The 26,665-nt window shown below is 42.6% G+C and overlaps 1 protein-coding gene across 3 annotated transcripts in view; it reads right to left on the reverse strand.

Annotated features, from left to right (window-relative positions):
• The window catches only part of LOC116846782, a 546,096-nt gene that overhangs the window by 18,134 nt on the left and 501,297 nt on the right, over positions 1 to 26,665 (reverse strand). For all 3 annotated transcript variants that reach the window (XM_032821059.1, XM_032821058.1, XM_032821060.1), the window contains one exon: positions 9,149 to 9,389. In XM_032821059.1, coding sequence (XP_032676950.1) covers positions 9,149 to 9,389 — 241 coding nt within the window. The remainder of the gene's footprint in view (positions 1 to 9,148; positions 9,390 to 26,665) is intronic.

Here is a 26,665-nt window from a genome sequence, read left to right on the forward strand (position 1 = left end):
ATTATGAAAATGATTAGTCTGTGAATTTGTGTTTGTTTAGATATTTCTGTTTATTTTTTCATGTTCTATTAACCAATTAAGTTTTTTAGTTTTCAAATGATTTTCACAGACGTAATCATTAAATTGAAACTCTGACAATCAACTATGTAATATATTAATTGTTAAAATAATTGCTCTCGTGTTCTCGATTTAATCTAAATAAATCTAACACAATAAAAGCTTTGGAATTTTGCCCAAATTACCCAATTATTTTCTATGTAGAGCAGGGATACGTTTCTCACAGTTCATTTTGTCCGGACGACAAGGTAATTTTTACTTAAACGGTCGCGATATACAGCCCTATCTCGTGCACGACAAATAGAGTTGGATCTCTCGAAAGTCGAGTTAGGAGTTCGCCAAGTTGCGTGTCCAACCTTCGACCTCACGGAATTGAGTTAGGCACCATTAGTGCGAGTTTCAGATAGAACAAAGGCGGAACTGGACTTCCTGAATCAAACTTCCGTTTATAGTTCATTTACACGATACAAAATGGCAAGAAGACTTTTCTTTCTCCATCTTCTAGGCTAATAATCAAGTTTGTTTCGCGTTAATTGACGGCCTAATTAATTGGAATAATCTGAAACGTAGGTTGTGCTCAATCGTACCAATTGACATTTCGTCAATCCGCGATTTAATAATAATTTTCATATCCGGTAAGTTTTATAAGCTGTCCTTCTTTCTTTCTCTGAATCTCCTTTTATTTCAAATTACTGTTAATTGTGTTTCTTAATTTGATTCTGGAATATCCAGCATAGCGGACAAAATATTACCGGGAACACGAGAAGAAGGCCTCTGTTTCGCTCTCGTGAAGAAATCGCCTGCGTTTTTAGATGAGTTATGCGAGTTGGCAAAGTTCCACACGTTCGGTGAATTTTCAATATTCCGGCCGGGAAGTTCGATATTCGGCCAGTTTCACTGGAACTTGATTATCCTAATGATTTTACGGTACCTGATGCGAGTTTCACTCGAGCGACGAAGTGAAACGCGTAAAAACGCGACCGACTTCTTCTTCTTCTTCTCCTGATTCTTCTCGCTCTTCTTTCTCCAGCAGTATTAAAATTCTATGTCTGTTATACGTCCTCCATAATGGCCGGCCGGTGCTCGCGGGGGCCTTTGAAAAGTTGATCGCTTTAATGACCCCGTAGCCCCCGCAGGCAGCCGGCACCACGCTAAACTTAGATCTTCTTGGACGTCGGCGACAGTGCATACTTAAAACGCTTTAGCCGACGTAAAGGGACAGGAGGGAGGTGGGAAGCCGACTCGGCTTTGCAACTTACTGCGAAAGTTCGCGACATAAATAATCGGGGATTTTTCTGAATTAATTCCGATCGATCGAAAGATTCGAGGTTCCGCGACAGAGTCTCGTCGGAAACGCGTCTCTACGGAGGAGCAGGGTGAGGGTGAGCGAAAGAGGAAAACGAGTTTTCGGATGTTTAGCAACAGTGATGCATTGAAGCCGTGTGAGATTGATTATGGAAGATGTTTGTAGCATCTGTAACTGAAAGATATCGATTCTGCAGTTGCGATTTGTTTCGATTAAGCACGGCACTGCAAGTGTGAGCGAGACAGCACAAACTATTTACTCGAGCCATCGAGGGATGCCAGTGTTTCTTTGTTTGTTCTGTTTTTTTCCATTGCCTTTTTTTTCGCTCTTATATTATCGCGCGTATTTAGATTTGGCTCTCGACGTGCAATAGCCACACGAAGGCTTCATGTGGACAAAATATTATGTACGATGCGTACGTACGATCCATATTCCAAGCGACAGTCGACGCAGAGTGGATATACGTAAAACAGAATGCACTTTGAAAGAAACATGAGTATCAAAATATATGGAGTCCTCCAGGGCTGTGATGCGTGGTAGTTAAGGGCTCCAAAAATATATCCGCGATGCGGATCTTTTAGAGTCTCCGATACGATTCGGTAAAAGGATGGAAAACAATTATAGCCTGTGAGAACGTGCGTGCGTAATTTTCCCTTTGAACGAATTGAAAGCCAACATGTCTGGTCGGACGTGCGAGAGCAAGAGAGACGGTCGTCCTAACGAAGTTTCACCGAAAACAATGGTTGTAAAATTGTCCCTCAGCGTTGCACACAGAGGTGCTAAACGGGATTTTCCTTCCTTGATTACATCCTGCTCGCTAGGCCGAATATAGAGGACACGTTTATTTGCAATTATTGAAGTAGTTTGTCGAAAATCGGAAAAACCTGAGATATTCAGATTGACAATAAATATCGATTGTCAGAGGGTCTATTAACCCGCTTCGTGTTCTCTCTACAAGTCTACCGAGGGATGAAACCGCTTATTCAGTTCTGGAACATGTTGCTATCGTGTGGACATCGTGTCGCCGGTACAGGTGTTACTTCGAGTGCAATTACACGCGTGATCCGAAACTCATCTCGCAACAAATAAAAATTGATATTAATTTATACACATGCACTGAGAGAAATAGATGGATGTTTCAACTAAAATAACAGTTGCTTTTGGCCCCGATTATATCTTCTTGTAGTAAAATATTTTCTTGTAGTAAAGTAGTAATATGCATATAAGGCTTTATTACTAACATTATAATATAATTAAATAAAATAATAAATTTCTTGACTATAATTTATAGTAATTGTTTTTCTGAGAGATTATGATTACAAATATAAATATTTTTTCTCAGATCTGTGACTATTTTTCAAATGTATTTTTCCGACTTTCTGGAAGTATGTGAAAATTTTATTTTTTTAATTATCATCATTTTACCGTTTTTAAAAAATGTATCATAATATACACAGCGATTGAAAAACATATACGTGTACACGAGTCACGGTGCACGAAAATTTAGATGCAACGCGTTCAAGTGAAGAATACTTAAACTGAGATTAGAAGGCATTATCGACGTCGTCTATATGATTATTCCGACAAAAAGATGAGCTGTGTAAATATTTCCTCTGTCTATTGTGCGTGTACGATATCTCATGGTGTTTCAGTCGATGCTTTTTAGTCGGACTCCTCTTTCAAGAATACACAAGACGCGTTTTGTCTTCGCGGTCCACCGGCTGCTACGACATCTAGGAGCATACAAACTGCTGCATTTCGAAGGTTTCTCGGCACGTACTTTCGCGTACAGGGTGCTTCTGCACTCAAGCAACAAGCACTGGCTGACTACGGCGTCCTACATACTGCGGATAATATCGAACTCGCTGTTGTGTGAGCGTTCCGCGTGCACGTGCGCGCTGATATGTCGTGACTGTGTCGCGTTACCGTAACCTGCTAATTGTTAGTTACTGCGCCAATTGCATTAGGTTCTAAGTCCGGGGCCAGCCCCACGTCGTTATGTCGCTATTGCTCCGCAGATACACCGTCGGGCTAATGACGCGGCACGGCGCGCGTAATCGAGCCGACAACAGGTGGATGTTAGATCGATAGACTTCCGCCGGCGGATTGGCCGTCTAGCAGCTTATCCGGTCGCGAGTAGCGAGATTTATGACGAGATCGATAATGGTAAAAAGAGCCTGCGGACGAAATAATTACGGTTTGGCCGACGTCGAGAGAGAAGGAGAGAGGGAGAGAACGCGCGAAACCCTCCGTCGGCGTCACGATTTTAACCCCGTGGTACACTTTCGTGGCAAGAACGATCCTTACACCGGCCGTAATTACCTTATCACGTGTGTAACTTTAGTAATATTGCCGCTCCGCAGCTCTGAGGTTCTTCTCTCGCTTTATAACGAATATGGAAATAATGCTCTTAATTTGAATTCAAAGAGGATTTTGTTATCGATGAGAAATTGAATGTTAAAGAAGATACATTAAGAAATACAAAAATATTTCCTTCATTTTTTCCTTCTCTCTTCCCCTCTTTTTTATTTGGAATATCGGCGAGTACAATTTGTTCGAAAAATTATGAGCATTGTTTTGTAACAACGTTATCAATTTTTTTAAAAGAAAATTATGTGGAAATATCATATATAATATTAGTGAATTAACATTATTATAATTGGCAGTGCCTTTCTTTAATGCATTCCATTCTATTTCTTGAAATATGCGTTCACGTAGATGTAGAAATGAGGATGTTCCTTTGATGTATCAGCAGTTGAGTCATTTAAACGAAAAGTGGGCGTTTTAAAAATTCACGGCGTTGCATATAACATTCTTGTAGACACGGACGGATTAATAATATTCAAATATTTGAGTTTTATTCGCGATCTCTCTTGGCGTTTGTCGAGAGGACGTCGACGGTAAGCATTTTTAGAGAAAAGCGGTTCCTTCACACACGAGCTGGAAGATGGCCGGCAAACCGGCGACACGTTACTGTCGGGATTTTCCGGTCTACCAAATTCTTTTGATTCGCTGACATTCAAATATTTAAGCCTGCTTCGATTCCTTGTTCACCGATCGACAAGCTGTCACGTAGCTCGGGTGTAGAAAGACTTAGAAAAGACTGTGGAAAAGCTTTCAACGATAGTATGAAGTAAAGGCACGTTCTAATTGACACGCGGATTTTTTAATCAAGAATATTCTAATATGAGCTCTAATTTCTCCGAGACATTCTCAAATCTTAGAACAGAATCAAACATGAAATTTGATTGTTATCAAATATATCAGAATATTTTGTTGGATTTCTAAAAAGACCGTGCCGTTATTCACCAAGAGAGCATATTTCATCTTTCACCTATTTATGTACAAATGAGATTAATCTTCAAGGTATTTTTAATCTAAAACTTAAAGCTTTTCTATGACGAATTTTACTCTCTCTCTTTTTCTGTTGTATTTAAAAATTAAAATGCAGTTCCTTTTGCACACTTGGAAATTATTCGGAATCGGTTAATGCTTCAGTTCTACATTGTTCTTTTGCCACGAAATTATATCCAGGACCGTTTTTGACAAAAATTGAAGTCGAAACGCTTCTCAAGCTTGTCTTTATATTTTCAGCAATCGGAGAAGCCACTCTCTGCCCACGTAAATATTGATGCATTCTGATCGTTCAACAGCGATCAGACCGTGAGTGAATGAAGTCGGCGGTGGATAGTTATTGCGATTTTCGAAAGCGTCGACTTCGATCCCGCTGCAAGTAGTAACAATCGTTGTTAGTTGCGCTCGAAACGCAGAGAGGACACAAGACGCGGCCTCCCTCCCCCTTCCGCGCCCTCCCACGGCAATTAAATTACACAGTCTGGGCTACGAAGAGAAAGCAGAAGAAGATCCTCACGCCGCGTCGCGTCGCCTGGATATTTGCTCGGCTCCATTTGCGAAATTAGAGATCTATTTGTCCGCGAGAGATGGCAATCGCTCGGAGAGCAGAGGTGACGCGGCACAATGGTGACGCGTCAATCTTTCTCCCTCTGCTTTCTCACACCCTCAAAATCCTGCCCCTCATTCTCTTTTCGTAGCTCATCCCTTCGCGTGCCTTCCTTCGAACCAACTTTCTTCCCCATCTCTTTCCATTTATATGAGAATGTCTCGGGAAGAAGCTCTAGCTGGTTACGCCGACATTGCTTGGAAATGTGAACCACTACATTTTCCTCCTGTGCATAAGATATTTTCCACGTCCAATAAAGGGACCTTACGTCCGTCAAAGTTATCCGATTAATGCTGAAAGTATCAAAACCAGTCGACGCAACCTAGCGAGCCAGTCACGTAAGCTGCTTTCCCATTTTTTTCGCTGACAGTAGAAAAAGTTTGAACACAGAAGTGGTTATTCCGTGTCCACGTGTATTGTCATTGTATCGGGAGACGATTCGGTACGCGAGAGAGAACTGTTTGCCTCTCTTTGCCTCGAGCCTCGACAGCGCTTTCGGTTCTCTTTCCGATCTCGGTTGTTCACTTAGAATAATTCGCGATTTCCGTCTATTATGCGCGCGTTATGAAAGGATACGAGGAACGGAGCGGGATTGTGGACCGGGTCAATAACCACTCCTCGTCAAATTTTTCAGCAAAGTAATTTTATTTTCTCATATCTTCTCCAACTTTTCTGCCCCTCTCTCTCTCTCTCTCTCTTTCATTCGTTCTCTCCCTCTCTCTCACTCGTTCTCTCTCTCTCTCTCTCTCTCTCTCTCTCTCTCTCTCTCTCTCTCCTACTATCTCAAGATATACACAGAACCGTCGTTTTACCATCCGCCTCGTCGAGTTCGCGACGTTATTTACAAAACACCGTGTCGACCGCCCGGCAAGGTGCGTTAACGATAATAAATAACGGTACTAATAATAATCATGATCGTAATAGTAATAATAATCGTAATAGCAATAAAGGTGACAATAATAATGGCGCTGACAATAATCACAAGTATAATGATAGTAGTTAATTTACAAATCGGAAAATCAGACTCCGCGAAAGCTCTCTCTCTGTTCCTCACGATACTTCGACGGATTTTTGTGTGTCCATCTTTTCTTTCATATATATATATATATATATATATATATATATATATATATATATATATATATATATGTGTGTGTGTGTGTATGAGTGTGTGTAATGATTCCTGCCGGCTTTTTCTCCGCGTGTGTGTATGTGTGAGTGCTCTCTATTTACAAAATTTACGCGTCTAAATCTTTAATCTATTTACAACCATGGAGTGCGCCCGGCCGCAGTGCCCGCATAACCGACAAATAAGGCCCCGCGCGCCCTCCGTTCTCACTTTTCCACGCTCCATTCCCCTCTATATATTTTCCATTTCGCTCTTGTCCCTACGTGTCGCAATCTCTCATTTTCCTTCCTTCCGCACGTCACGCATTTCTCTCGAATCCGATTTGTGAGTTTGTGAGGTTGCGCGGGCACGCGGCTCCGAAGTAACAAAATAAATACTGACTAGCCCGCTCACAGGCGTCTCCGCGTCGACGGCAGCGGCGGTGAATAAACGGATGCTCGTTATGAAACTAGAAAAGTGTGAAATCTTACGCGTGTGACTTGTACACTCAAACGATAGATTCACAATAAGTTAACGGGAGCTCCGTTTTTCCTCGCGCGTGAGTATCGTCGGGCGCGTTAAAGCGATTGTTGTAGATCGTTTCCTCCGCGAGGGACAGGTGTCGAGATGAATAATCATTGAATGCTTATTTCTGTTATCGTATGCAGTAACTTAATTATGTGTCCTTTCCTTTCTCCTACGGAAGTAAGCGTATTCGAATAACGGTATCGTGATTGCCTTTAAGTATTTTTATGCTTTTCTACCTTCTCCCTCTCTCTTTCTCTGTTGGCGACTTTCGGGTTACAAGATGCTTTTCCAGATACAACTAATACATGCCCGCCGTATAGTTTAAGTGTATGCGTCGTATAGTAAATAGTATAAGTTCGATTCGCGTTTAAATATAGTACATACAGAGTCGCCGTTTCTCTAGCTACGATTTTCCTAGAAACGTGAAAAATCTAGTCGCTACAGTCTCCTTTTAAAGCTAGTGAAAAAGCATCGTGTGATCTAAGCATCTCGAAACTTCCAGGTAGCTACGGCCTTCGCCAAAGGTCCAGATTATCTCTAATAAATCGTGTTAAGCCAAATTAGTCAGCGCTCAAAGGTGGCAAAAGCATGGCGACTGTTTGTATCGTTAATAGCCATTGTCGACAGTTTCATTGCAGATAGCCAGAGACAGTATTGGTTAGAATCCGGTATGAAGACTGAACGCGGCCTTTAGTTGGCGAACACTGAGTAGTTACGCTTATCACAATTTAGCGACGCTTTCCCGTGATTGCAGGTTGATATCATAGATATGAAATTAATACGAGAAATATACAAACGAGATAACTATACGTATTAAGTTAGTTAACGAGCCGTGCTCTCTCGCGGAGGAAACGGTAGTGTAATAACGAAGCACCGCACAGCCTCAGTGTCAATGTTAATGGAATATACCTGGGTGCTGTTGCCTCCGCCTGCTCGCCGGGACCCGGAGTGCGCTAGATAACTTACGGCGATAACCTCAGACGAAACGCAGTGCGTCCTTTCACGCCGCGCGTCACACGTCATGTCATGTCATGTCGCGTCACGTCACGTCCCGGTCGACCTGGTGCGCGATTAGTGACCGATGACGACGATGTCCACGAGATATGTCGAAATGAATATGTCCCGGTGATGGTGGTGATGATGGTGGAAGGGGAACGTGTACCCGAGAGACCCATCCGAGACTTCAGCGAGACTCGCGACTCGAGATGATGGTCCATTTCTATGCCGCGACGAGGCTCTCAGCCGACGGCCAGGACGGCGCGTGTCACGTATCTTGGACACGCAGGTAAACGTCCTCCGGCTGGCTGAGGAGGTGGTGTATCTGCTGCATGGTGCAGAGCGGACAGACCTCCTCCTCGGTGCCGTCGGCGACGAGTCTCCTGGCAGCGCCGGGCGCTCTCCTGCCGCCGTACTCGACGATGTACGAGTAGCCGTCGGAGTCGATCGAGCCGGACCGCGAGGCCGCCGGACGCAGCAGCGTTCGCTTGCCACCGGCGGCGGAATTGGCGGGGTTCTCGGAGCGACCGTACCTCGCGGATTCCAACTCCGAGTCCTTGAAGTCTATGTAGGAATAGCCCTCGGAATCGACCGAGGGCCGCCTACGGCCCGTTGGCCCACTCGACGGACTCGGCGGCGGCCGCGCGGGGGAGGTACGACGCCTCGCGGCGCGATGGGTAGGAGTGATGGGGATGCCGGAGTCGCGGGGCCTCGCGGGAACTCGCACGTCGGTCGGATAGCCGTCGGCGACCAGACTGACATCGAGGTCCTGGCAAGACGGGAATTCTCCGAGGGGATTCGCCGCCGTCGGCGACGGCGGGCTGGCTGGTGAGACTGGCAAAGGGGGTGAAGGGGGCCGCTGGCTCGTGATCAGGGCGTTCTGCGTCGCCAGCAGCAGGTGGCTGTCTCGTAGGAGGTTGCTTTCGTTTCGTAACAACGGGTTGCTCGCGCTGCCGGGCCGACTAAGTCGAGGGGACGACTGGGAAGCGATCGACAGGGGAACCCCTTGCGATTTTGCCAGGAGAGCTCGCGGCGTCCGATAGCCGCCCAGGACCGCCCGCGACGGCTTGTCCTGGACGCGCAATATCGACCTGGGGTCGCGGTAGTCGAGATAGTCGAGATGGTGCGGCTGCAGTGGTCGTTCCCTGCGTGGTAGCAGCGGTGGTTCGCATGGCGCCGGGGGATTTCGTACCTCGATCGTCGGCGCTTGGCCGCTGTGATGGCCCGCCGCCGGCAGGTGGTTGTGCAACTGAGTATGCGACATCGCGTCCGGCAAGTCCTCGTAGAGAACGGCACCCGCGGCGTTACCGCCGCCGACGCCGACGCCACCAGGATGCGACTGGCCGTCGGGTAGCATGCGACCTCGCCCGCCAACCGTCGCCGCGCCCGCTGCACTCTTGCACGGCAGCAGGTTTTGCACTTTCCGCTTGTGCCTGCAACAGAGAAGGACACTGTCAATTTCGTGGCTCCGACGTGGAGATTCTTAGGGATGTGCCTACGAGGCGATACGTTCAAGGATATCTTAGCTTTTAGTTTCCCGAGGACGGGAAAACTTATGAAATTCATCAAATTCGCCCTGTGATAGATTGGCGCAGAAGCTTGAGCCGAAATTATAGTCCTACTTTCGATCTGAGTCTTCTAACATCTGTATATCCTAAAGATTAGTTTATGTTTGATATCCTAGATTAGTTTATGTTTGATATACAAACTGAAGTTTTACTTAGAGACTCTGAATAGCAGAAAATGCACAGAATGCCGCTTGCATCCAGGTTCGGAAGAGGACCCCTCGGCAGAGTTAATAGGTTAAATAAGATCACAAGAGCTTGGATCACAGGTTACAGAATATAAAATAGACGTTGAATGTAATATTAAGGTTGACAGTGGGATCAACATTTTGACTAGGCAGGTTTATTGTTTTTCTATCAACTACTATTTTCAATAAAGCTATTGATTTCTATTTGGAAAGGCAAAATGAAGATGAGGAATATCAGGAATGTCAAGAGAGACAGTCGAATAATAAATGATTATATAAATGATTTCCAATATCCGTTTTCTAAAAATATTCATAGAGTCTGGAACTGTTCTAGAGCCATTGAAACGTCAACATAAAAAAGAACAGCTATAACTGAACATTCGTTCAGTTCAAGGTAGAACAATACTCGAGTCGAAATTTAGAATCTGCGAAGTCTCGAAAGTGCCGACATTTTGTTAGACAGATAGAAGTCTGTTGTTTCGCTTTAGCTACTTTAATCATTTTGATTTCTTGAGACTCTTTATTGCTCGACATTTTTTTAGACATTTATAACATTTTGTTTTAAATGTAATGTAACGTTCTGTTAAAAAAGTATCAATAAATAATCGTAATTAAAATATTCAATATTAAGGACTTTCAAGGAGGTCATAAATATATCTTTGTGTCTCGTGGAGTTTTCTAGATATTTACGATCAATTCTGAACCAGCATTATCTACTGCTTTTCTCAAGTGATTAAGTTATTTTGTCGGTTTTTTGAGGTACTTTACTAGTTTCTAAATTTCGATTAGAAATAGCTTGGATAACCTGTATTTATATTTCAAGATTTCTATTGATCCTTCGAATTTAACGGAATCTGCTGGATTCTGTCCAAAGCAAAAATTCGATTTGAATATATAATTCCATCATATTACCATCAAGTAATAATTTAACTGAAAATTCTCTCTATTTTCACTCGTGGAATGCACAGATAAATGTACTAAACTAATGTTTCGTTTATCATCGCAGTAATATCGCTGAATAAATCAAAGTTTGTTTTTCTGTACTGTTTTTCACACAGTTGACGAAATATACAAGAGATTCACGATGCATACTTAACTAACTAAATCGGAGCGTCTGCATAATATTTTCTTGTTACCGAGGGATAATCATACATTATACATCATAGTTATACATTACTCAAATTATAAGGTATTTTGGCAGGTTATTCCAAACTACCGATAAAAATTTAAATTAACAACTTGCTTAAAGGATTTGCCATTTTGAAACGTTTTATCGAACAATAGGTCGATTCGTTAAAGATGCTTCTGGTGCTGATAAAAAAAGGAAAAAATAAAGGCAAAAAGCAATCTCGCGATTTTCATTTGTTCCATCGATAGGTGCGATATACGACATTCGCAGACTCGCGGAAAGTTAAATTCGGTCAGTCGATATGGTTCTATACGTCACTGCTGGTTTCATTCGGAATACCATCTTGGAAAGCTCACAGTGAATTCCTCAAGTTGGACGAGCGGAGGATGTTGATATTCTACTTTGCTCTCCTCCTCCTCCTTCTCTATCTCTTCCTCTTCCTTTTCCTACCCCTGCTGCCGACCAGCCCCCGTCGACACACCAGATTAGTTGAGAGCTCGTTGCAATTGTTTGTACAGGCAGGCGCTTTGCTGTGGGCGCGCTCGAGAGCTTTCCTCGGTGTAAACTTTAATGAATCGGGCACTGCGTTTGCCTATCAGCGTCGTTTTATGTGTATACTGGGTGTCCCAGAGCCGCCGCGTTTCCTTTCATGTTTTGCATTCTTCGTTCGACGCAGAGTCGGCTTTCGAGAAGTTTGTCGAAACTATCGATACATCACGGGATCAATGATTGAGTGTGAAACGAATGATAGATAAGTCACTGAAAGCCACGAACAATTGGCTTAAATTCAGTGATGTGAAGCGAAGAACAATATCCGTGGTCCAGTTTGAAGCATATCTTATCGCAGTAAAAGTTTACTTTACTAGAAATTCGGTTTCCTCTATATTCAATGACAAATAACAAGTACGCAGTAATTTTTAGACACCCAATATAGTAACGACTCCTTGCTGCATTCATCATCTCCTACGCGAATTAACATACGCTCGACGAACATCGCATAATAACGCGGTCGTGATTGCTGCTTGGCCCGTATCTGTTAGATTGTCTAACTATATATGTCTTTAACATACATAAATCGGGCTGTATTCTCACCTTTAATTAGCGTTGTATGTTGTGTGAAACGCGAACAACTAAATTCTGAGTTGCATTGATTTAATACCAAGATCGCGTTCAGCGCGAAATGAAAGACGGACACTTATTACCCAAACTGCAGTAGAATATTCCGGATAATTGCGTTTTTCAATGCATACGTACATACACACGGATTTATTTCGTAAATAATGGTCTTAATTTGAAAATTTTAAAAACACGGAGAGAACACTAAAGATACATCATTCACTTAAATAATGATTGCCACATTATCACAAAATTGCCAAATATTAATATTATTTATATGCATACAAGACGGTTGTAGCGACTATAGTTTTTTGGAATTAGTATATTGGGTTTCATTCTGCCTATGCTGCATGCGTATTTGAGCGGTATTCTCAGTGATATATAGCGTGATTAAACTCTACAGACCTCTCAACCGTAGTATTTGTTCTGTAGACCGCAACAGAGAGACGGCAATATTCCTTCGGTTGAGGAGCAACTACAAATCTGAGAATGTACTAATTAGACCTTACGTATCACAAGAACTGTAACTGTGAGAACTGTATGTAAGTGTGGGCATATGACAACAGTAACTTTTGATGCTATAATCTATATAACTTAAAATATCGTATAAATTTTCTCTCTGACTATAGAATATGTAGATGTAGCAACTGCAGCAGCTTTTTTCCCGTAGAACGGACAATTTATCTCATCTTCAAAAAATATTTTGGTATTTGTAATAAAGAACACACGAGAAAACACGAAAAAGAGAGAGTGGATTCGAACGGTTCGTCGAGAACCGTTGTCGGAAAAGTTTGGCGCGGTGCAACTCGCGGTAGTACACGCACGTTTTTGATCTGTCCATCACAGTCACAGTCGTCTGTCTACATGGCGTCCACTAATCACGGGTCGCAGGCTAAAGCGTTTAAACTCGGCTGCTCCGACTGAGGGGATTCACTTATCCGAGAGGATTCGCGGTATAAACGCCAGCTGACGAGGGTCGCGAGCTCTGCCGGCCGGAGATAATGACGCTGGAAACATACGGCCTTGATCTCCGCCGTTGTAGTTTCCTTCTTTTTAAAGGGATTTCTTCGTCAACGGTGATGTCGACGTCGTTGACGCCACATAGTCATAAATCACGAGACAAAGAGAGAGAGAAAGAGGGGAGAGAAAGAGAAAGAGGAAGAGACAGAAGAGATAAGAAGCGTCATTGAGTAAAAATTTGCAGATCGAAAAATCGTAAAATTCTCACACTCGTCTTGAAAAGATTTGTCGAGCCTAGTAGGTGCGACATTCATGAGAATTTTGCGAAGACTAACGTAGATTTTAAACAATTTTTCGCGCGCATATACTTTCGCATATACCCAATCTGAAACTGAACATTAAACGCGGTGGGAACCTTTGGTTTGCAGCGTTCTATCGCGCTCCCCGCCGTCTTAAATCTTTCAACGTCTCGCCACCGACGGTATCTGCATGTACACGTTCATGTATATTCAAAGACCGGTGTGCCAGTGAGGCAAAGTAGTTTACCCTTCAAGTTTTAATTATCTAATTAACTCCTTCAGTTCGATAATATTTGCCCGTGTAATTAAACCGCAAACTAAGGTTAACAACTCGCGGTGCTATTTTCAGCAGTAGGTCGAGATGGAGCTGGGAAAACGAAGAGATCGACGTATTCTAAATGAGAAGTGCTGGCGCAGGGAGGAGGGGGCGCGAGGACGCGGCGGCGTGGTGAGAAAGAGTTGAGGGTTATCGTGCGGTTAGTACAGGAGAGAAGAACACGGTGTGAGAGTACGGACTGATCGATCACTGAATACGTTTTGTGATATCGTATGGAGCTTTCGTTTCATGTAGAAGCATCATACAAGCAAAGATAGTAAGTGATCTAAGTGTGTATCAACTCATACTACAAGTTGCTAGGTAATTTTCCTAATTGGATCGAAATAATTGGTAAAAGGGACCCTGAGTCAAAATTTTAGTTCTACTTTGGACTTGAACTTTCTAACATCTATATTTTCTGAAGCATCAGTGTATGCGTAATAATTACGTAGAAATTGAAATTTTACTTAGCACTTATATAGCAGAAAACATACAAAATGCCACTTGTAGTTTTTGAAAAGGACCTTTAGTCAAAGCTAGTAGGTTAAGTAGAATCAAAATAGATTGATGTAAGCTTCAGAGCATCGAAATAGACGTTAAATAGAATATTGAAGTTAAAATAGAATAAAAAAATTCGATTCGAGACACGTCTTCACGACTGACTTTGAATATTCTGCGACAAATTTACGCTCTGCTTGGTTGTGGCGGAACCTCACCCCGCATTTCCATCCCCATCGGAGCAGTGATGTCGCGTTCTCGCCCATCAATTATTTCCCCTACGGTTTGGCATAGTCATCGTAATGATTTTTCATTACACTCGCTCGCGACTGTCCGTCTCGCCCCGTTCTTCCATTTCCTAATGGATTTCATTTAGTCATGATGATACGAGGAATGGTGGTGGTCTAAGGGGAAGGTCGTGGAAAAGCTCGGCTGGCAGGAAACGAGAAAGCGCTTAAAGCCGGTTTCGCACCCCGTCCTGTTGGTCTTCAAAAGCAGAATTCAATGAAGCCTCCTGGAATAAATCGAAGACCGACAAGCGAAAGGTTTCAATAATGGAAGTCGTATGTACTAATTTTCTAGATAATACTTTATTTATTGAAGGAGAAAGTACGGAAAAAATTCTCTCTTTATATTCGTGAGATTCTTCAGGAATAAAGCAGGATGAGCACCTCGTGAAAGGTAATAGGATCCCTTGGACATCTTTCTAACCGTTTGTGCCGTACGACCATGCCCTGAGTGCAAAAACGACCCAAGGTGTGCGCACGACGAAAACGCGCGAGACAACGTAGACAGCGCGTGCGACGCGTTGCTGCTCCTCGAGCTCTTGCCCGGGGTGGGATCTAGGAGGGTGACAAAGTAAATTCGCTCTACGCTAAGCGCTGAATAGGTCATTTAAGCCGAGCTTTTAACTCGGGCTAATTAACTGCCGTCCCCACTTCTATCCGCTGCTGCAACTCGCTCTTGCGCCCTCGCGACGTTTCTCACCGTCTCCTCCTAACCTCCTGCGGCTCTCGCATAGCTTCGTACGTACACGTGGCGGCGAGGTAGCGATCTGTCGATCGTTCGAGTGTGTATCATCAGCGCGGAAATAACACGAGCGATAGAGCGTGGATAAAGTGTAAAGTGTCGAGCGCGAACAGCCGTTACGCTTGAAACCGCAAATTGTGACGTTGGAAACTTCATTAATTATCGATGCTTTTCGATGATTAAGATTAGTGCGAGATACGGCGGTAACTATGGTACATATTTCGAGACGCATCTAACAGATTTGATGGGAGAAGCTATTTCATGAAAATTACTCAAGAATAAATTTTCCCATGAATGTCGGCTGCGTTCCAAAGTCTGTCGAAGAACACGTGTTCAAACTATCCTGCAAATTGGTGCACTTTGGGCTGCAAAATAATTTAAACGCAATAAAGTTGGCAGCTCGCTAAACTGTTAAAATTGAGAATTATTGATGGGCTTGTCTAATTATATTATTAATTATTATTGTTAGTTAATTATAATATAATAATTAATAAAATAATAATAATAAAAAACTATAAATGTATTATATTTTACTAATTATATTATTATTTAGTATTCTTAATTATATCATTGTGTAAGTTCGTCTATAATAATTGGCAATTTTTATAGTTTCTTGATTTTCTAACTTCATTGTATCTAAACCATTTGCAACCCCCTGTATAACCACGAACAAACGGTTGTTTTGTGCTGTCGTCGTGACAATGTATGACACGATTTTAAGTCATATAATTTTGTGCAAGGAATTACTTCATATCATGTTAGATGCGATTTAATTTGCACAACACGCGTTTATCTATTTTTTAACAATAAAAGGCTCAAAATATTTTAAATTTGTCTGATCAGTCGTGAGAATTTTATTGAAATTCGTCTTACATTAAATTTCGACCCTGCTCGCATTTATTTGTCTCTCCATGGCTCCAAGCCTTCGCCTTGTTTAACAACTCGGTGGTCTTGAACCGACGAGTTGCAGCGTCGGATTTGGAAACGACGGATTTGGGGATATTTAGAGGCGTGGATTAGCGGATGGTACAAGAGAGCCATATCCGGTACCGCATCGGTACGGGCGGTACGTAATACCGGGGACATGAGGCCGGTTATAAAGCCAACACGAGACACTCGGATTCCGAAGTTTACCGCCCTCCTTCCTCTCTCTTCCTCCCTCTCTCTCTCATGCTCGAGTCCCTGTGAGCTCCTCGAAACTACAAATTTTGCATATCAATGCGCGGTGAATACACCCCAAACCGTCGACTCGATAAACGACTTTCCACCTCCTCGTCGGCACCTTCCTCAAACTCAACACGCCACGAGTCCCGTTTTCCTCGTCGATATCCAGCTACACTTATTTAGAGATACTTAAATTGAATATCGGGGAGCATATCGGGGATAGCTTGTCGTGTTCGGCACGACAGCGTGCAAATACAACTTCTGATATTTGATAGGAGATGTGCCATTGTAAAGCAGTCTCGATAACGTGAATAGGCTTCCGATTAAATGTCGTAAGTCTCGGCACTGCTCGATTATTGTCTCCGAGAAGGTTCGTCGGATTTGTTTATGGGGCAATTTTCTCAGAGTAACAATGAATGCGAAAAGGCGACTGATGAGGACCCAAATGGGAATTTATTCCGTGGTTCGATTGAACCGAATCAGTTAGCTATTTTATATAACGTAATGTTATTTGGTTCTTATAAGTCGTACAACGCAGCGTATTAATCAGGGCGTTATTGATTATAAGAATTACTATTAATTAGGACCCGATCACTTCCTAAAATACAGTGTATTTTTCACTGAAATGCTATACTAATAAATTGTTCAGTTATAAGTACAACATTGCAACCAGTAAAATCTCGCTGAAGGAATTAGCTAACTATAGTGACTGTTCCTATTATTGGTACAGTTTACAAATACAGACGACGTTACGCATGATGGGACATAAATTAAATGAAAGTCGTCAATTCCATCACTACGAACGCAGAAAGTTAGACTTGGCACAGCATGTAACAAATTGGTGTACTACAAATTTTGCAGTGAGATATTCTTCTACTGATCAAACTCAGTGAGGCATAAGATGGAACAGTAAAGTAAAAAGTCAGTTAATATTCATCAATTATCAGTGAAACACTTCTCTTACTGATTCAATCGGAGACATTTTTATTAATTCATTTTAAAAAAGCACCTTGTACAAACCAGATAACTAGTTAAGATCAACTTGATCAGAATCATGGGATAAATTTCTAGTTGGAGATATCGTTGACGATATTTGGCTTGTCTCATGATTGCCACAATAACGTTCAACAAGATACCCCTAATATTAACTAAGACTCTTGATAAAATTCCAACTCATTATGAGCGCCGCAAAGCAAAATATCGACGTCTCGCGATGTCGTGGCCGTATCCCGAAATTTGTTTCGCGCAGTAACTCGACGTAAAACCAGATCCGTCCCGTATCTACATCGTACGGAGGGGAATATTGTTTTGCCGCTATCGCGCCGTAGGACCGTGCGTCGGTGCGCGCTTATCGGCGAGGTTTAGCATGCAGCGAGCATTATTCCGGTTCAGTCATGCGACAGGACGGCCGGTTATCAGTGGCGGGGTCCTCATCGATCCTTACCCTCGATTCTCCGCGCCCGGGGCAGTCTTTCGTGGACGAGCTCTGGCCCGAAACCCTTTATGGCTGCGCGAGTGCATCCTCTCTCCCCGTTCCCCGCCGAGTTTACGGTCGTGAATAAAAAAACAAGATGATTTATTCCAGCGATACCCGTCGTACGAGGGAAGAGAAGGAGGAGAATACTCGGGATACTCGAATCTTTGCTGCGCAACGTTTTCCATTTCCGATATCTAGCCGGAACTACAAAGCGCACACCGGCTGCAAATATTCCGCCGTAGCGAGGTTCCAGCGCGCGACCGTCGTTTTCTTATTTAACGCTTAAGAACGTGGTACGTTGCGGTTGATGCGCTTTTGATACTCGGATGCCCGCGCTCTCCCGTGAAATATCTCGCGTTGCGAATGCACATCTCATACATATCATTCTTTGAGTTTTCAAATGGGAAATAGATATCGGGAAATTCCTTCCTCTCCATCCGCTTTTCATCTCGGCCGATACCCCCTCTACCGCGGTCTCGTCGTCGAGTTAGTTATTACGCGATCGTGATTCGGTGTAACGGAATTCGACGGCAAAAAAAAAAAACAAAAACTCACGAATGGATCAAACGAAACGCGAAAAAAATGCGGACGTGCGTAAAAGCGGAGTTCTCGTGGAGATTTTTCAAGAATTATCGAGTCGCGAGCGTGTGTATGACGCGCGCTTAAAATATGCGGCCATTCGGGGGTGGTTGCACCCCGAGGTCGATCGATGGCCTTGCACCGGCAGCGAGAAACACGAGGTGGACCTTTACGGGCCGCAATTTTTTCAGGGTAACGAGCATAAGGGTGCGCCTGACGGGGGTAGTTGTCAGCCAAAGCGGTTTAACCTTCGCGGGAACGAGCTGATTCAACAGAGGGTGCCAATGGTTTCAGAGCATCGCCGCCACCACCATCATTACCGCCACCGCTACCAGCATTACCGCAACGGAAGTGTAACTCGCGGTATGTCTCATCGCGATTGTCCACGTTTCGTTAACCCTAAAACCTTAAACATGGGTAAAATTCACTCACACCAACTTTTCGAATGTTACCGTTTTTAAAAACGGTGTGTTTTGTTTTTTCATTGTAACTTTTTCAATTTCATTGAATCATGGAAATATTGATAGATTCACATCTCTCGATGTTTTCTACACTAATTAAAAAAGAAAAAAAGCATTGAATTTTAGTTATTTTTATCGAAGTTGTGAGCAAATGAAAATGCATTGGGAAAAATTTACCTATATTTTTAAATAAAAAAAAATTTTTTTTAATTTAAAAATTTTTTTTATGTTTACCTATACACACAATAAGAGAGAGTATTTGATGTTTTTAGAGTTCTACATAACGAAACATATTTCATTATTATTCTACTGAACCAAGAAAAGCGATTTTCCTTATTTTAAGTAATAGTTATCTTTTCCCCATTATTATAGTAATAGTTTTCTTTATTTTAAATAATAATTATTTTCAAGAAAAAATGTTTTTCTAATAACAATCTTAAAATATATTCACAAGAAATTTTAGAAAAATTCACTTTATCATATATATATTCAAACAAAGAATTTATTCTTTTTATAAGAAGTATGTATTTTTTTGTTTGTATGGTTAAATCCTTACATCCTTCGAAAAGATTTTTACATTCGAGTCGACAGATCGGAATCAGGCATAAATTTAATCGTTCTTATGAAAAATCGCGCGACAAATTTAATTCGCGAATGAATGGAACAATGTCAAGTATTATGAATAATCGATAAATGTTAACGTTCGCATATGTGGTCTGTGGATCACGAGGAAAAATAATATGTCAAGAGAAAATGAAAATAGCGGGAAATAAATATTCGTTTAAATGCATGCGTATTTCGGCCTCCACTGCTCTCGCCGTGGCGAGAGCAACAACAAATTTTCGACCGCCGGCGAAATGCCGCCGGCCGAAGTCTACGCCAGATACGTTCACGGGCAAGTTTGGCGCGTTGGCGACCAATAACATGCGGTTATTGTCCGCAAATTTGCACTGTCCGGGCACGAGACCGCCGGAAAAACCGCCGCGGTCGAGTCGAGCTCGCGTCGCCCGCTAACAATATAATTAATACGCTATTGCCTAATCTGTCGCAACGCAATCGCACAGTGTTAACAGAACGCCAAACAGAGATCTCTTGTCTCGCAACTGGAAGAGCCACAATTTAGTCGAAAAAATTGACGACGTGTACACTAAATTTTGTTTAACCACGTTAAATGGTACATTTGCTGACACTTGTTAATTGATCATTTTCCCAAAATTTTGAACAGAACACAGGCATGGTGTTTCTCTTCTCCACCCTCGTGCTAAAGTTAAAATCTTCATTTTATCGTTGCAGTTGTATCGAATTATGAGGTCAAAAGCGAGAATTTGTAGATTTTTTATCTTGCATCATACGTCGAAGTAAATGAATTTTTTTGCATGCTATCACTTGCGCTCGATATTAAAAATTGATAGAACACTCGAAAATTTGTATTTCACCTCGTCAATTAATAAATTATTCTAAATCTCGATGAACCGTTGCAAAAGCTATTTTTTGCTAAAAATATGGAACCAACTACATTATATGTCCATTTGCATTATCAACGTGTAATAATGAAAACAAAAGTTTTTGATAATTTTTATAAACCTATGCTATCAGTACGCGCGCGCGAGTGGTGACGTATGAAGAAACTAATTTAATTCGACATATTTGCGAGAGAAAGATTATATCAAGCGCGTTGTAATTCAATATGGTTTCAATTCGAGATCAGCAGTTTCAATGCATGGAGTTACTATGTATATAACAAAAGGAAATCGACATCTAACAATTTAACACGTCGATTTTAATTCAGGTACAGGTCGATCGCTAAATATGTAATTTTTCTTTTAATTTGTAGATTAAACGAGTTCGGCGAATGGTGATGGCTTGGATATGTAACTGAATTTTCGGAATTATACATCTTTCGAATATAATTTGCATGGTATAAAACGCCAATAAACATTGCGCGACGAGAGGTATCCTGTAAATCCGAGTTCGCATTTATTAAAATCATTAATCGTGACGAGAACAGCATGGATTTCGAGCGAGAAATCCTGATTCCAGATTATACGAATTTTATTTACATAAGTAAATTTAAACAATTTCGGGAGCGCATTAACCAGCGTGAATCGAGGAGCGCTTGCAGTTCACCGCGATGTAGTTTCGGCACACCCGAGCTTCCATTTGCAGGATAGTTCTCGGGGAGACGCTAACAGCCACCTTGTGATACGTGAGTTACGCTCTGTAAAGCCGGCAATCTCGAGCCGGAAATCCGACAAATATGTAACGCGGCATTAGCGGCGGTAATTCACAAAACTCCTTCATCTCCGTTCTGATCCGCGGGGTGAATTCAACGAGCGAGTTTAATTCAATTCCAGAGATATATCAATTAATCACCGTTGTTTATATAAAAATCGGCATTATACTGTTGAATTATTTAAAGCGCAAAATTAGGTATATCTGAGGTTTGAATTTTTTCCCTGTTTAAATGTATTGAATGTATGTGTGTTGTATCGGAGAATGTACACACATCGCGGAAAACTTAAACAGTAATCATCGGAAAGTTGATTTCTTCGCGAATTTAAGTAGTAATTTTGGTGATTATCCCTTGAAAATTTCCTAAACCCGCTCCCACCTGCAACAACCCTATTCCTCGTGGAAACTCTAAGAAGCAAGCACGAATGAAGGTGTGCGGGATGCGGGGAAGTTAATGAGCAAATATAATTATGGGTTACGAAATACTGGGCCAGCGGGACAGGGATCAGGGATCCAAACGAGTTCCGAAGCTGTTTCGAAGTTCTTAAGCAGTCGAGACTCTCTCTTCCTCTCTCTCTTCTCCTCCTTCCTCGATTTCATCCCCCAAACTGATTGCGGCACGAGAACGAGGCTGCTTAATATTTGACGCGCTAACACGAAAATCCTACGGAGTTGATATCTCGGTTAGGGGAATGTGGCAGGGTAGTTGGTGGAGTGAACCGATGAAAGTCTAAAAGGAAGAAAGCTAATCCGGGGGGTTGTTTATACGTACGCGGAAGAGCGGGTGGTAGGTAGAAGAGAACGGCGACGCCCCTTGATTGAAACAGCGCGGACATTTAAATTGCGAAAGTTTACGAATAAATTTGTATGCTAAGGTCGAGGAAGAGGCACGGCCGCCTTTTTCGGGATGCCCGCGGAGGGTGGGATTTGCCTAATGAGCGAACGTTCGCGAAGTAAAGCACGGACTTTCGAGGAGAGCTTCCAGGGCGTAGGTGAGTCTTTTGTTCCTTGTTTGTAGTGTTTCCGGACGTTGACGCTTGGTTGTCGAGCGGTGAATTAGGGGAGAGCTGAAGGAGACCTCGCCTTCTAAGACTTGAATGTGAACTGAGTCGCGCAAAGATTTAGCCTTGTACAAACTACAATACTTGCTCCAATACGTGAAGAATTTCCCGTGGAGCGGAAAATGCGAAGATCTATTTTCGTAATATCATAAAAATTGTAATATCAAAATATTGTTTATCGAAAATCCTAGCAAATTTCTAATTTAATTCACTCAATTCATGCTCCCGTTAAAATTAAAGAAATTAAGAGGGTAAATGTTTCTCCATTCTAAACAAAAATTTCTTTTTTGCGTCTCTAATCTTTTCTGCAAACCGTCTCGATTTTTCTGCATTGCGAGCGAGCGAGAGAGAGAGAGGGGGGGAGAGAGAGAGGGAGAGAGAGAGGGAGAAACGGAGAGAGATGGAGAGAGAGTAGTTTGATATATTGCCTTTTATGTCGAATAGAATGCATCGCGCCACAATCACGTGTGACTAATTCCATTTGGAACATTCAGAGGCGGCGTTTCAAGGACTGCAAGAGCAAGGGGAGAGAGTTAGTAAGAGGGGGAATAGTTAGTAAGTGAAACGGGGCTTGATTAACCGTCTGGTCGTCCGGCTGGATCTCTACAATGAGAAAAGTGGGAGGAGGAGGAAGAGGAGAGAGATGCAGAGAGAGCGGGAGAGAAACAGATAGAAATGAAGGGAGAGATCGAAAGCATGAGGGAAATGTGGACGTTTGTAATGACCTCAAAGATGGTTAGAGATGGAAGCGAAGACGTCCCCAAAGTTCCGTAATGTCCTACGGGAAAGGATCCATATACTCTGCCAAGCGCATTGTACTTCGGTAAGCATGTAGATGAGAAGAGGCGTCGGACAGTTTCCTTTGAGAGACGCTAGGCATTAATGTCGTTTCGAGAAGCTGTCAGTCCTCCTTGAGATCGTTACCTCGAGGTATCGACATGCCGACCACCGGCCGAACGACCGACCGACCGACCGATCGATCGATCGATTTCGCATTGTTCCTCGCCTAACGTCTTGACTTCACCACCACTCGCTTCACGATGACCTTAATGTATGCAATCGAAGCTATTTCGTAGCTTATGAACTTGCCACGATCTGTTGGAGCCCAGACGTATTTGATATCAAAATGGTATGTGATGTAAGATATATGCGATTGTTAAAGAGCAAAAGAACTCAAGGGTCAAATTGACGATTTTCTTCATTATGTAATGACGAGAATTGTCGCTCGAGGTAGGTAATACTTGAATAAAATTCTTTCTGTCGAATACATCAAGGAATTATTATTGAAGTTTCGGTAAATTATGCTTAAGAGAGAGAGAATATCTCGCGCGTACTTCCCATCTGTATTTTTACATTTGTACGTTCTTGTCGCTGGGAGATGATTGCAATCGAAGGATATGGGTCACGAGGATCCGGAAGTAAGTTAGCATTTCAGAACCGTCACATTGGTAACTTGACATACTTTAATCACGTTTGTAGATTACGCCAAACGCGATTGTCACTCGTCAAGCTCGAATTCTGAATCCCACTTCGTCGGCTCTGCATCCACTTTGTCTGTCTGCCACTCTCTTTCGTCCTATCTCTCTTTCTTTCCGCATCTCCTCATCACCGCTGAATATTCAGGAGCCGTCTGTCCGATAGATGGTTTAGCACACTGATAAGGGAATAAAAGTACGAGAGGAAGGCAGAGGCGGTGCTGAAGCGGAAAGGGGCGGGAAGAGGGGAAACGAATATTATGCCTGGAAACGCGAGGAAATTAGCTCTCGCCAGTTTTAATATCCGTTTTATTTTATTTCGCGCGGCCGGTCGGATCAGCAGCGAGTTCCTCTCTCGTCGGGACCTCCTCTCGCGCACCGGCACAAAAGATTGCGGGGTAAGAGGACGACGGGGAAGGGACGGAGCCGGAGGAGCGGGAGGGATCGAGCAGCCAATTTCCTAAGCAAGGATTATTTTCCACGCGCGGGAAATTAAATTTTCGTACTCTTCGCGCCGCCGCGAAATCATTCGTCGTGCGGACCAACGCGCGTGTACGTCGAATCGAACGCTCAACTTTACGCGAGTCCCTTGACATCGTCGAAATTACGGATGCGCATTTCAATGGTGAAATCCCTCATCAGATGAGAATTCAGTTCTTCGTCGCGATAACACAATGGAAATGTACACGGAGAGAACATACTGTAGTTTTCTTCTATAGACATTCTTTTCTATTTTACTTTAGGTTTACACTCTAACAATAGACTGTCAGTAAGGTCCTTCTCGCTAAAAGAAACACTGTAAATTTCGCTAGAAACACAACAGATTTTGTTGGAAACATAGCATGTACATATAATGTGTTCATTCACCGTTAATTCAGGTAACTTTTTTCACCGCGGATGTGGTATAAAATTTTCTACGCAGAGAAAATGTTATAATTTCTTTTTTTCCTGTGAATTCTTTCTTATTTTATTTTTAATAGTATTTTTAATAGTATTTTTAATATTATTTTTAATAGTATTTTTAAGAGAGTATAGGAATAAACTGTCTGTAAGATCTATCTTGCTAAGAAACAGTAAATTTCGTTAGAAACGTAGCAATTTGTTAATAGCGCATTTCAGTTCCTAAAATATAATAGCGCATATGAAATTAAAGGATAGAGAATTATTATGGAATGTTGATCTATTCCTTAGTTACAAAATCCTAAAGAAAGTTTTAAAATAAAATTCTCTCCGTGTACTTATCCGCGAATTATATACGAAAATACGGATAGAACTATTATCGCACACAGTATACTTACATAAAATTTTGCAAATGATATCGATCGATCGATTGCGGTAGCGTCAAGGATACTCATAATAATATTAAAAAGAAAATAGTTATGGACAACGGTCAAATTTCGGAGATTGTCTCGAAGTGTTAATAAGCGAGATGTTTCCCGATGATTCATCGTCTCGCCTTCATATAGATCGTAAGGGCGATTTAGAGACTCAATAAGGGAGTGCAATCGGCTCCCGAGTGACGCTCTTTCTCCGTCATTAGTTCACCCCGGCTGCCACTCTAGATGACGATGTTTTGAGGAGAATGAGGTCAGTAGAGCTGCCGTTATTGCCACGTGAGGAAGTAATTAAATGCGGCGGTGTGATTAAGAGCCTCGTGAGCGTCAGCCGTCACTTCGCGACTTAATTTACTCGAATTCTAGCGTTAATGCTCGCGTGACTTTCGTGGGAAAATATCGCTTCACGTTTGAACGACGTCATTGAGCTCTGTGTTACGAGTCGCGAGTGCGGGCCACGTGGGGCACGAAGAGGAAGCGAGAAGCTAATTGCTTTTGTTTTCTGCTCCCGACGATGTGATATCCGTTTTATATCTCGAATATATAAATGGAACGTAGCTGGGTAGAAATATGCAGCTGTGAAGTGTGTTCAGTTAATAAAGTAATTGTATCACTCACCGTCTGTCGCTTGGTTCGTGCCGCGATCACTGTTTGTCGAGATAAATTGCAAAAGTTGTAGATTTAGATCGTAATGTGATTATCATTGAGACACTTTTTGCGGCGATAAACCGATTTGAACCTTTTAACGTGGCTATCTCTTGTTAGTCTGCATTACACGGCTCACTATCGCGATATATTTTCAGATTCCCACAAGAATATGGGAAGAATTTTTCAAGTTAAGCGCGATGAGATTTGTCGACAATGCTCGAATGAAAGTTGCGATTACATTCGGTGATTTCGAAGATGCGACCTAATTTAGTTCCGCATGTTACGACGAAAGAGAAGGAAGAAAAGACAGGAGAGAGGGAGAGAGGAGGTCGGGGAACAAGGCGATAACGAAATCTCGCCGGTTTGATTGTAGAGATGCGACTGAACACTTCGGTGTCTCTACCCGCACCGCGCGTATAGTTAGCATAATTCCGTTTCTGAAATCGGGTGGCCACATCTGCCTCGTTAGTTCTTTCTCGTGTTTTTCCCTTCTTAATTTCGCTGCCTCTCATTACCCCGAACAAACGTGTATCGCCGCAAATAGGAATACGATTTTCCACCTTGGTGGCACAAATTTGCTAACCGCAATTATGCGCGAAGCCGCAATCGTTTCCCTCCCAATTAATTGAGATTCGTACGTTTCGGAAGCTCGAGCAATTTCAATTATTGGCTTGTTTCTCTCCTCTTCTCAACGCTTGTTTATACTTGTTACATAACCAGAAAGCGAAGCATCGTTAACCAAAGTGCGCGGAGGAAACTTCGCGGGATAGTTTTATTGTTACGTCGATGTAAAGTTGCCCCTCGCGCAAATACGGAATCTTGTGGCTCTCAAGATTCCGCGCATACGCGGATCTCGTTACGTCAGCGTGAATCTGTGCGTCGCCGGAAGAGGGCAAAGACGCCGATAGTGGCTGAAAAATTAGCAGATTGACGCGTAGGACGATCGACAACTAGCCGACCCCGACGATGTCGCCGTTATTTTCACTTCCGCAGAGAATCGATCCCGACGATTCTCGAAGCTGTCGTCGCAGTCTATCGGATCACGTAACAACCCCGAAAAGAACCGCCGATGCATGACAATCGAGGAATCGCGGAATAATACGTAGAGAGAAGGATCGTCTATTAGCAGAAAGAGAGAGAGAGAGAGAGAGAGAGAGAGAGGGGGGGTAGTTTGGGGG

Source organism: Odontomachus brunneus, unplaced genomic scaffold (assembly GCF_010583005.1).
Source record: "Odontomachus brunneus isolate Ranch 3 - 2012 unplaced genomic scaffold, Obru_v1 Obru_scaffold_069, whole genome shotgun sequence".
Lineage (NCBI taxonomy): Eukaryota > Metazoa > Arthropoda > Insecta > Hymenoptera > Formicidae > Odontomachus > Odontomachus brunneus.